General features: G+C 35.7%; 1 protein-coding gene and 1 long non-coding RNA gene across 2 annotated transcripts; both read right to left on the minus strand.

The window, feature by feature from the left end:
* Positions 1-1,214: 1,214 nt before the first annotated feature.
* On the minus strand, positions 1,215-4,504 carry LOC103342296 (plant cysteine oxidase 2-like). The gene is made up of 5 exons (XM_008245908.3): positions 3,798-4,504; positions 2,542-2,663; positions 2,187-2,343; positions 1,893-2,096; positions 1,215-1,604 (listed from the first exon to the last, which is right to left on the minus strand). The coding sequence occupies exons 1-5, from the start codon at positions 4,054-4,056 to the stop codon at positions 1,474-1,476; spliced, it is 873 nt and encodes a 290-aa protein (XP_008244130.1). The 5' UTR covers positions 4,057-4,504; the 3' UTR covers positions 1,215-1,473.
* A 2,499-nt stretch (positions 4,505-7,003) lies between these two features.
* LOC107881838 (uncharacterized) lies at positions 7,004-8,194 on the minus strand. The gene is made up of 3 exons (XR_016122860.1): positions 8,124-8,194; positions 7,880-8,009; positions 7,004-7,254 (listed from the first exon to the last, which is right to left on the minus strand). It is a non-coding gene; the product is annotated as an uncharacterized LOC107881838 (long non-coding RNA).
* Between the last annotated feature and the right edge of the window lie 2,158 nt (positions 8,195-10,352).

Consider the following 10,352-nt stretch of genomic DNA (forward strand, 5'->3'; position numbering starts at 1 on the left):
TTCCATAAATAAGATGAGCTTTGGACAAGATCGAAAGACACCACACATAACGTAACTTAATCCATTTTCCAAAACCAAAGATAAGTGATATCCAACATCAGCAATAATATGATTAGAACATTAATATACTAATGCTATTGAAATAAAGTCAGCAATTAAAATATTAATAAAATAAGCTGTAGTCTACGCTTTGCCCAAAAAAAAGAAGTTATTTCGAACGAATGGCCACTGTAAAGATTCAACACAAAATAATTAAAAGTTTGGTAAGATCTTCCCTCTTATTTATTTATTTACATTTTAAATTTGTTTCGAAACAAAAGAAATATAATAATAAAATTTTAAATTTCATCGAAGCAAACTCTCAATGACAAATATACAAGTGTGTAAAGAAAAATGTACATAACTGCAAACCACAAATTCAAATATGTAACTAAATTTATACGGAGGAATTGTTAATACTTAATAAAAATTTAGTGGAATAATATCAGAATTAAAAGGGTCTCAATTTCAATGCATTAGTTTGAAATCTATATGATACAAACCGGCCAAATGCGACTGCTTTTTTTTTTTTTTTAATCAACAGTTATAAAATAAGATAAAATAAGATAAATATGGTGTACTTGATTAGCTTTTGAATACTGACATTATTGAAATTTATTTTAAAAATAATTTTGCGGACCAATTTAAAGAAATTGTCTTTACTTTGTGTACAAAACGGGCACACCAATGTAACTAGCCTGAATAGGTTGATGTCCAAAACTTATCCCGTGAAATTGATTTTGTAATTAAGAGGTTGATGTCCAAAACTTATCCCGTAAACCTTATAGTCCACATTAATCATTCCAAGAATGCAAAATCAAGTCATTTAACTACTCTAGACTAGCAAAATTTAGTCATTTAGTTAGTCTAGGCTATAGTCTAATCTAGTCCTGCATATCAAACGTGGCCTTAAGTTTTATGGCCCAAACGTAGGGGTACTTATTATAGGGTAATGGAATGAACGCATCACCTATGTAGAATGTAAATGCTGGACCCCTTTGCTTTGAGTTGGAACTCTTTATTTTTTGTTTACAAAAGAAAATTTTCTGGTTAAGGTGACGTATGCACATGCGTCCTGTTTAAAGTTTAATAAGAACAGAAAACTCAAAGCAGTTGCCTTATTATCCCTTATCAAATAATAATTAGGGCACGTTTAGATGCCCTTAGATTAGACAAATTGAAAACCACCCTTTTCTTTCCAGGATTTTGGTTTGACTATTATATTTAGCAAAATAACAATTCATAAACCATGGGCTGAAAGGCAACATTCCACCTAACGTCTTTATCAAACTCTGTAAAACTACGTTACATAGTAGAGAACAAAATAATGAAATGAAGCTCTGCAACCAGCATATCTTAATTCAAACACTGTACCAGGCACAGAGAGAGAGAGTAGTGTGAAGAACAATAAATACTGAAAGGCATTCATCCAATCTAGCAACTCGTCTCAGTAACTTGTGGACCTAAGTACGGAATTTTATCCATTTCTGAGTTCGCAGGCATTTCAATCTCTTCCAACCACCCATAACAATCACCATTCCCTTCAGTTACTGCTGCCTCTCCATCTGCATTGAAACATTGCCAGGTGAATCAGGCACAGTTTATAAACTCAAACATGAATTCTTTCCAGTAATCAAAGTTTCAATATTTTGGGCAGTGCACTTTCTTCCCAAGTTCATCATACAGATGCGAATTAAGCTTCAAAGAGTTTGAGAATTTAGAAAGGTTCATATGCATCACACCCTGCTTACATTGTTGTCACACTATATTAAAGGAAATAAATCACACGCTTTTGGCAAATTTTCAAAGAAGAAAGTGCTCATGGAAGACCAAAAGAGCAAAAGTTCACTTACTTGGATAAGCAGCATAGGGATGATCTTTGTAATATGAGCAGTCCCGGTCATCTTCTTTAGAGTAAGGAGGTCCAAGCACATCCAGCACAGCACATGGGGTAATGGCTGTGAAGGCATGGATGTTGCCACCTTCTGTTGGATATAGTACTGATGTATTGCAAGGGGATGTGAAGACGCTATCAGCTTTCAACTTTGCCAGTCTGACTGCAAAACCATCCTACACCGGTTACCCATCCATCGTCCACATAGATTTCTTTAAAATGAAATAAAGAACTAGGGAGAAAGGAGACTCACATTGAGGGGCTGGTGTGGAACCATCTGAATTGACAGGATCAACCCAATCATATGATTTAATATGCATCTTGCCTAATAGAAGCTTACTGAAAACAGTCATTTCTGGATGGTTATGGAGTGGGATAACACCAGTTGCTGGAATAAAAAGGCAGCACAACTGCACGTAAGAATAAACAGGAAGCGTGATCAACAAATGGCCAAGTAAATGGTTTATGGCAAAAACAGCACTGCTAGAATATTGAAGTTTGTATGAATTCTATGAATTTAATTAGTAAACAAGCAAAATATGGTAATTTTAAAGGAACTCATTAGCAGTTGTTCTGAGAAATTATCCTCAAGTAAATACTAGACTTACCGAAAAATTCCTGCACTCGTATATTGTTGTATATGTGACCCTAGGAGTCCCTTGGACCACAGTTTTAGGCTTGAAGAACTGCAGATCCCTACTAAGCCCAACATCTTCTGGTCTCATATTATCTACAGTACCACAAGAAATAACGCTTGTCATGAAGGTTGAGGACATCCAAACTAAGTATTAAGGAATGCAATCAACTCAGACAATGTTTCCTTCAGACATGGAATGAAACAAAATTTTATTCATTGCCCGTAAATATTCAATACAAATGCCAGTCTACCCCTCTCCCACAGGCATGTCCGTGTATATATATCCTACTTTCATTATCTTGTGCACGCTACAGCATATTTTGAAGTACAGCACAACTTCTTAAGTAAACACACATTGCCTGCATCTTGACAAATCCTCTGTTTTCTGTTTAGAGTTTTCTGGACTACGCACACTTCTGGAAAAATTAATCAAATAAATATTAAACCGAGCATTCTGGCAAAATGCAAAATTGGGGTTTCGTCTAGGAAAGTCTACAATGCTTTAAAAACTGGGGATCTTTCATTGCTTTATGATTTACTTGAATTTTTCAAATCAAGGACAAGCCAGGCCAAAATTGCAATCACCAAGACATACAAAACAGCGAGTAAGTTACCATTAAGTCTCAAAAAGCATACACTATGCACAACAAAATAATATTATAAGTATCAACAGACATAATCGCTTTCAATTAGTTTTCCTCCTGGCCGAAGCTTCTAATAGAAGAAGACAAGAGAAACCATTCCCTTTTGGCAACTCAAAACTAGGTACTCTTGGTCCCCAAATCCATAGATTGGGGTCCACGCCTTGACCTTGCGTTCATATGTAGCCTACTACTGATGTCATATGAGGATGGAGGCACTTATTCTAGGAGCATTAAACCCAAAAACCAAAGCACATGGTGCACTCCAATTTTTTATTTTTTCCTGTTTATAGCAATGCCCATTGAATTTAGTTATGAATAGTAGCTTTGTTCCCTTATCTTTTTTCCGATTTGGACTTTTGCCTAAAACAGAATGACAGAAACATACGATTCCGACCAAAAAAAAAACAGATATACATATACAGATGGAAAACGTCAGGGATTGGAACCTCAATAACCAAAAAACATATATGCAATTTAAAAGAAGCAGAGGATCAATCAAATATTCAAAGTACAAGATTCCTATCAAAAATCAATCACAGTACAAGATGCATTTCTGGCAAGTAAGAAAATTTGGAGAACATACCGAGAATGCTACACAACTTGTGTACATCATGAGGCGAAGGAACAGTTCCAGGGCCTTTGAAAACTTGTCTACACGAAACAAAGAGCTGTTGCAGCGCAATTGGAACCGTTGATGGCACCGAATGCTTCATCTTCTTGCCGCATTTTCTCTTCTTAATGGCCTTGTTCACATGATACCCAACCTTGCTAGCGTGCCCAACACGCGAAACGACCTTGTGATCTCTTCCCTGCTCCACCAACCTCGCAGTCTCCATTGTCATATATATATACCTTCACTTGGAAAACTGCACCCAAATAAACAAAGCAAGTGCACCGACGACGCGAAAGACTTTCTGCTTCAAGACCCAGAATTCGAAATGAAGAAAAATGCGCAAGCAAGCAAGCAAAGTTCTTCTTCTTCTATGTTGCTGGTAACTGTCTGTCAGGATGATCTGAGTGATCAACAGGTGTTTGTTAAAATGCCAAAGAAGAAGTGGGACGATGATGATATACTTGTAGAACAGTGGGAGAGAGTGAAGGATTTAGGATTATATATAAGGATCCAGTTAGGCGAGAGAGAGAGAGAGAGAGAGAGAGCAAAACCAGGGGCGGAAAGGAAAGGTATGATAGATGAAGAAAGTGGGGATGGATGGTGGAAAAACTATGCAAGTAAGAAAGGTTTCTGCGGTTGCCCCCCATAGATTTTAGTCGAAACTGGCGGTCACCCCACCCCTGGTTTTGGTTTTTGGTTTTGGTTTTGGCTATGGGAAAGCCTTAAAGCTAGATATCTGCTCACGCATTGTAAATTTACCAAATTGCCCTGATGTTTAATTTATCATGAATATTGTTGGCTTTGCTTGCTATGGGTGAAAATCGGTTGACTTTTTGTACGTCCTTTGGTTTTGAGCTTGTTGGTAATTAAGTTAGCTGAATATCCAAAATAATAATAAAATTAGTAAAAATGCTCATTCTCATCAGAATCAACCACATAGACTGTTCTGCAGATTCTTTTCCTGACTATCAAGCAGGTCGTCCTAATTTTGCTGCAAATAGCCACTAGTTCATATATAATTGTAATTTGTAGAGATGGGCATCTCATCTGAAAAATCAGTGTATTGGTTGTACCGTATTGATGATTTAGTTTGGTTTAATTAAATTAAATTTTACTTAGATAGTATTAGGTATAGAATCGAGTGAGCCTATTTAACCTCCGCATTTTTCTTTCTCCATTCTATATTGTAAGTTCACCTCAACTTTTAATTAAAATTTTCACAATTTTTAATAAAACTCCACTATCTTCCCAAACTACCCCTAAATACACGCCCAATAAATAAATAAATAACTCATCAACCTCACACCCAACACCCGACTATGTTGCCCCTCATCACTCTAAGTTCACCTTAACCTTACATTACTTAAAGAGATAAAAACACTGTTGTCAAATGTGTAGCAATATTATTTGATTATTATTATTAAGTTGTACTAGATGTATTGGTTTTATTTTATTTATTATTAAAATTTCAAGAAGGTTTTGGTTTTATTTTCAGCAATCACACTTCATAGTCACCAGAGCTTTTAATTTTGTATCAGCAATCACACTTTTGCTTGTGGCCATCCTAACTTCAATCTTTCACATACTCTTTAAGATATTTAAGCTAATTCATCAAAGACGAAGAAGCTCAAATTGACCTTCTTCTTTTTTTTTTCTTTTTTTCTATGGAAGGGAAAGACAAGAGTTAGATTTAGTCTATGGGTAGGCCTCATCATTTGGTCTGTGGGCTCATGGGCCGATGAGGACCCGCCCGGCCCATTGAAAAAAAAATCCGGCCCGGCCCGTTATGGGCTTTGAGATGGCTCAATCCGCCTTGGGCTTGGGTGTCTAAATAAGAGTTTATGATTAGGATTATATCATTTAAATCACATATATAATTTGTTTAATTTCATTTACTTTTCTTTACTCATTCCCAGTTTATAATTGAATGATTAGCACATTAATTTGTGTCAATTATTAATACAACAATTATATATATAAAAATAAGATGAACAACATATCATATCACCAAATATAATCATATCACGAAACATAAGCGTACCACCAAACATAATAATGCTTTTCTTGAACACATCACCAAACATTTGCATATTTATTCATACCATCCTTTAAATAAAAAAAATTTGATACTTATTATTTTTTAAAATTATTTCTTAAAACACATTACAGTCTAATTATGTAATAACCTCAAAAATAATACTTGGTTTTATTATTTTTGTGAAAAATCTTATTAAGTTGTGTGACTTTATTGGGTGTTTTATGAATTTGGTTTGATGTGAAAATATTGAAATTAAGTAAGTTTAATATCAAATTTGGACTAAAATGCCCTTATGATTAAGTTTATGATTTTTTTCGAATGAAGTAGGCCCGTTTCGGTCTGGCCCGGCCCGATGGACTTTCTCAAGCCCGGCTCATGGGTCGGGCTTGGGCTTTGAATTTTCTAAAAAAACCTGACCCGGCCCGGGCCGATATTTTCTCTATCCTCTTTAAAGCCCGGCCCGACATGGCCCATTGACGAGCTCTATCTATGGGTGTGAAGATAAACACCACACTAGCCACCCAAGAAACTCAAATTGAATTTGACTTCTTCCAAGTGTTTGGGTGTGTGTGGTGTGTGTATAAATGTATTAGGGTTAAGTATTAAGTTGGATGAATTTTTTTTGTCTTTTTATACAATAATAAAACTTAAGAGTTTAATGATTTATGTATTGGAATGAACAAAGAAAAATGTGGGGTTTAAATAGAAAAACTCTATCTCTAAACCGATAAAAACCGGTACTAAACCAATCTTTACGATTAATTTTATTATTTATTTATTTATCCATGTGTCAATGACCAATTGATTAATTGTATGTGTTTGAGCAATTGCAATAATAACTATATGCCGAAAATTTGACTTTGCAATGGAGCAATATATTTGGAAATAGAGAGTCGTTTTTGTTTGTTGGGTTGGATTGGACAAGACTGAGGGCTAGAACTAGACCAAACTTTGAGTTTGTTATTTGGTGCTATACTTAACTTTGGATTGGACTGAACTTAAGTCCAATGGACAGTTTGGTACAAGACTGGACTAGAGTGCACTGGACCTCATTAATTTTTTTTAATTATAATATTTTTTTTTGTGTTTATTAAATTATTTAATATCAGAAATAATTAATTAAAAAACATGCACAAAATTAAAATTAAGAAAGGCCCCATCACATTGCTCAAAACATATCCAAATTTAACAAAGCAATTAACTACCTATTTGCTTTTGCCCCATCAAAATACAAGGAAGTCGAAAATATAACAAAGTAATTCTTTACATAAACTTTGAGTAACAGGATCAATTTCCGTTTCTGAGAGCTTCTTTTTCAGCCTAGTGTTCCAGTAGTTCTATACATTATTGTCTGTCCTCCCAGGAAGTTGCTGTGGTATTATAGACCACCTGCACCACAGAATCCATGGCAAAAATAGTGAAAGAGGATCAGTGTTCTTGCATTGGCAACAGAAAAGGAGGCTTGGGGCTTCTCTTCTAGCTTGCCAATCCATATGATCTGTTGGGTTGACTTTTGGCTATGAACTGGGTTTCTTCATTTTTCATATTAGTGAAGGTTATTGGGTCACTGGGTATTGTCACTATAATAAGCACATGTGGTACAATTAGGAGCTAAAAGGGCCCCTATGTTTTAGCTTTTTATCATGAGTACAACAATTATAAGCTTGTTCAAAACTCACAAGTTCTCTCTCCAAAGGTTAAATCAGAAAAACTATGAACTGGAAACAAAGACAAAGCAGATCAGATCGGATCGGATGCCATAAAATAAAGATTAGTGAGAATTTTTCTTCTAAATTCCTCCCCCCAAAATCTGTAACTCATTGAAAACAGCAGTTTAAAACCTATGATCAAATCAAATGTTTGTACAACAAGGGAAAACAAGGACAATGAAGCTGCCATGTAAACAGTAAGAACAACAGTGATATGATGTATTAGCAGAAAAGATGGGGCTTGGAAGGAGGATTTGAATGAACCATTGTAAACAGCTAGAAAGTCTGCATAGAAAAGACCTAACCTGCTACCTACGGTTGCATGAAGCCTGACAATCAATTCCTCCTCATGGGGTGTGAAGGACTCATGCTTGAGATTAGGCCTCAGGTAATTAGTCCACCTAAGCCTGCAACTCTTCCCACATCTTGTAAGTCCTGTAAATACTCATACATTAAGTTAATTAGCCTAGAAATGCAGCATATAATCCAGCAGCATCCCCCTGCCAGCCTGTCAAGAAAGAATTAAGGAAAAAAAACATGAAAGTTAACCTGCTTTTTTTGGAACAGCAGTCCAGTTACAGGTTCCACATGCTTCGACCTGTATTTAAACTCACCATCTTATATCTGTGTTAATCCAACCAAAACATAAACTGACTTAGAAAATCAACAACAATAAACTAAAGTAAGATTTGTTAATCCAACCAAAACATAAACTAACTTAGAAAATCAAAGAAATAGAAAGATTATTTACCAACCTCTACATAAGCATTCCACACCTCGTCGCTATCAACCTCTACACATTTATTCTCATCATTCCAAGCAAAACCACTTTGGTTTCACATGAATGATCAATACCATCCAATTTTTCATACATTTTTAAATGTATTTTAGTCTTTTTATTTTCAAGGGTATTTTTAAAATGAAAAAATCATTAATTTTTTTTTTATATCTGTTAAACAATTAAAATTGAAAAATATATATATATATATATATATATATCACCTTCCCCCTCCCCTGTGCGCCACTAGCGGCTCCAACCAACCCCGCCCACCTTGAAATCCATTCCCCCTTCTTTTTCACAGCCTCTTCCTCCTTTTCTATCTACCATGAAACACCTACCATCCACACACAAATTTCCTTAGCCCACCCAAACTGAGTCCACCTTTTTCTTCTTCTTTTTTATTTTTGGTATTTTTCCATTTCCATGCTCAATGAACACCATAAAAAAATATTATATATGCTCAGAGAGAGAGAGAAGGGGGAAGGGGTCCTATGCGATGTGTTTTGGGGGCATGTGGGGTTGGGGCGGGGTAGAAAGGGAGAGATGTCAATTTTTTCTCTATTTTTTTTTCTTAAAAATAAAAAAACTAAAATACCCTTAAAAATGGATGGAAAACTAGATGATATTCAAGTTGGATGACAAATCATGGATTTTGAAAAATTAAGATGACATTTCTCTTAAATTCTTTTTGTTGAGGCCCAAAAAATTTAAGGAAGACCCAAGCATATTTCAAGCTCAATATAGTGCTTTTCTGTAAAGAAGCCTAGCCGATACACACATGCCATGCCAAGCGATGTTATAATTTGGCACGTGGGAAGTCACATTAAACATGTGAAATTTACCAATTTCACTCATGCCCGAGCTCACCTAACTCATTGCCTAATCAAGCATGAACAGGCCTAAGCTATTACAATACAGAAAGCTCAAGCATAAGCACACAAATAACATGCACACCAAGCAACTCCCTTTAGTGCCAAATCACGCGACAAACTTAAGTGGGCCCAAGTCATATGCAAGTCTGACTTGTTGAGCGGGTTGTGTGGATGGTTACAAAGATCTATGAGATCCATTAATGATTCAAAAGAATGGAGAATTTGGGCTGCTTGGGAGCATAAAAACCCAAGCCCATTTTCTTGAGCCCGCTCAATGGGTAAGCAAAGAGAGCTGCGGTCTTCTTCAAGCGTTTACTACACAATCTCCAATTTTCTTACAACTCCAAAACCACGGTCATAAACCACTGCCACTCTTGCTTTAGCAACTACTATCCAACCCCTAACTGCCCAACACTAAAACCTCAGTTTACTGTGTCACCAACCTGAGCCGCTCATTCATTACCTGCTTGAACTTTAGCAGGCTATAAATGGAAGCAATGGCTTACCCATAAGAGGAGAACCAGAACGAAAGCAATAGAGCAGGCTATAACCTCACTTATAGAAACATTCAAGCTTAACCCCATAATATCACTGCAAAGGGGGGAGGAAGTAGAGAAGCAGGGGGCAAACCTCCCACTATCGAACGAGTTTACTACCAGATAGGATATTTGCGTTCTCTCTCACCTGACAAATTTCCACAGGCTTGTTATCATTTAAGAATGTTGCACAATTTCTTTTCACTAAAAGTACTACATTTTGCACGACATTTTAGAGGGTTATTATAGTTTAATAAATTATGCCTGCTGTTTAGCACTCTTACTTTCGCTGTGTACAATATACCTTATTACTTTATTCCATCATATGTCATGCCATTGCCAATATCATTGATCTTAGCATGCTTTTTTATCTCAAAAAAAAAAAAAAAATGCTTTATATTATTTCTCTTATCACCTTTAATCATGCAGATAGTCAGAAGTTTATACTATCTTCTTTTGATAGTATCCATCACTTGCTGTGATAATTACGCCAAGCTTTCTTTAATAAACAATAAACAATAAACATTTATGGGGCTGGTTTCGGCTGGAAGAGATTAAAAAAAATATATCTTTTTCTACAACCTTTACA

This window comes from Prunus mume, linkage group LG8 (assembly GCF_029339155.1).
Source record: "Prunus mume cultivar Tortuosa linkage group LG8, ASM2933915v1, whole genome shotgun sequence".
Classification (NCBI taxonomy): Eukaryota; Viridiplantae; Streptophyta; class Magnoliopsida; order Rosales; family Rosaceae; genus Prunus; species Prunus mume.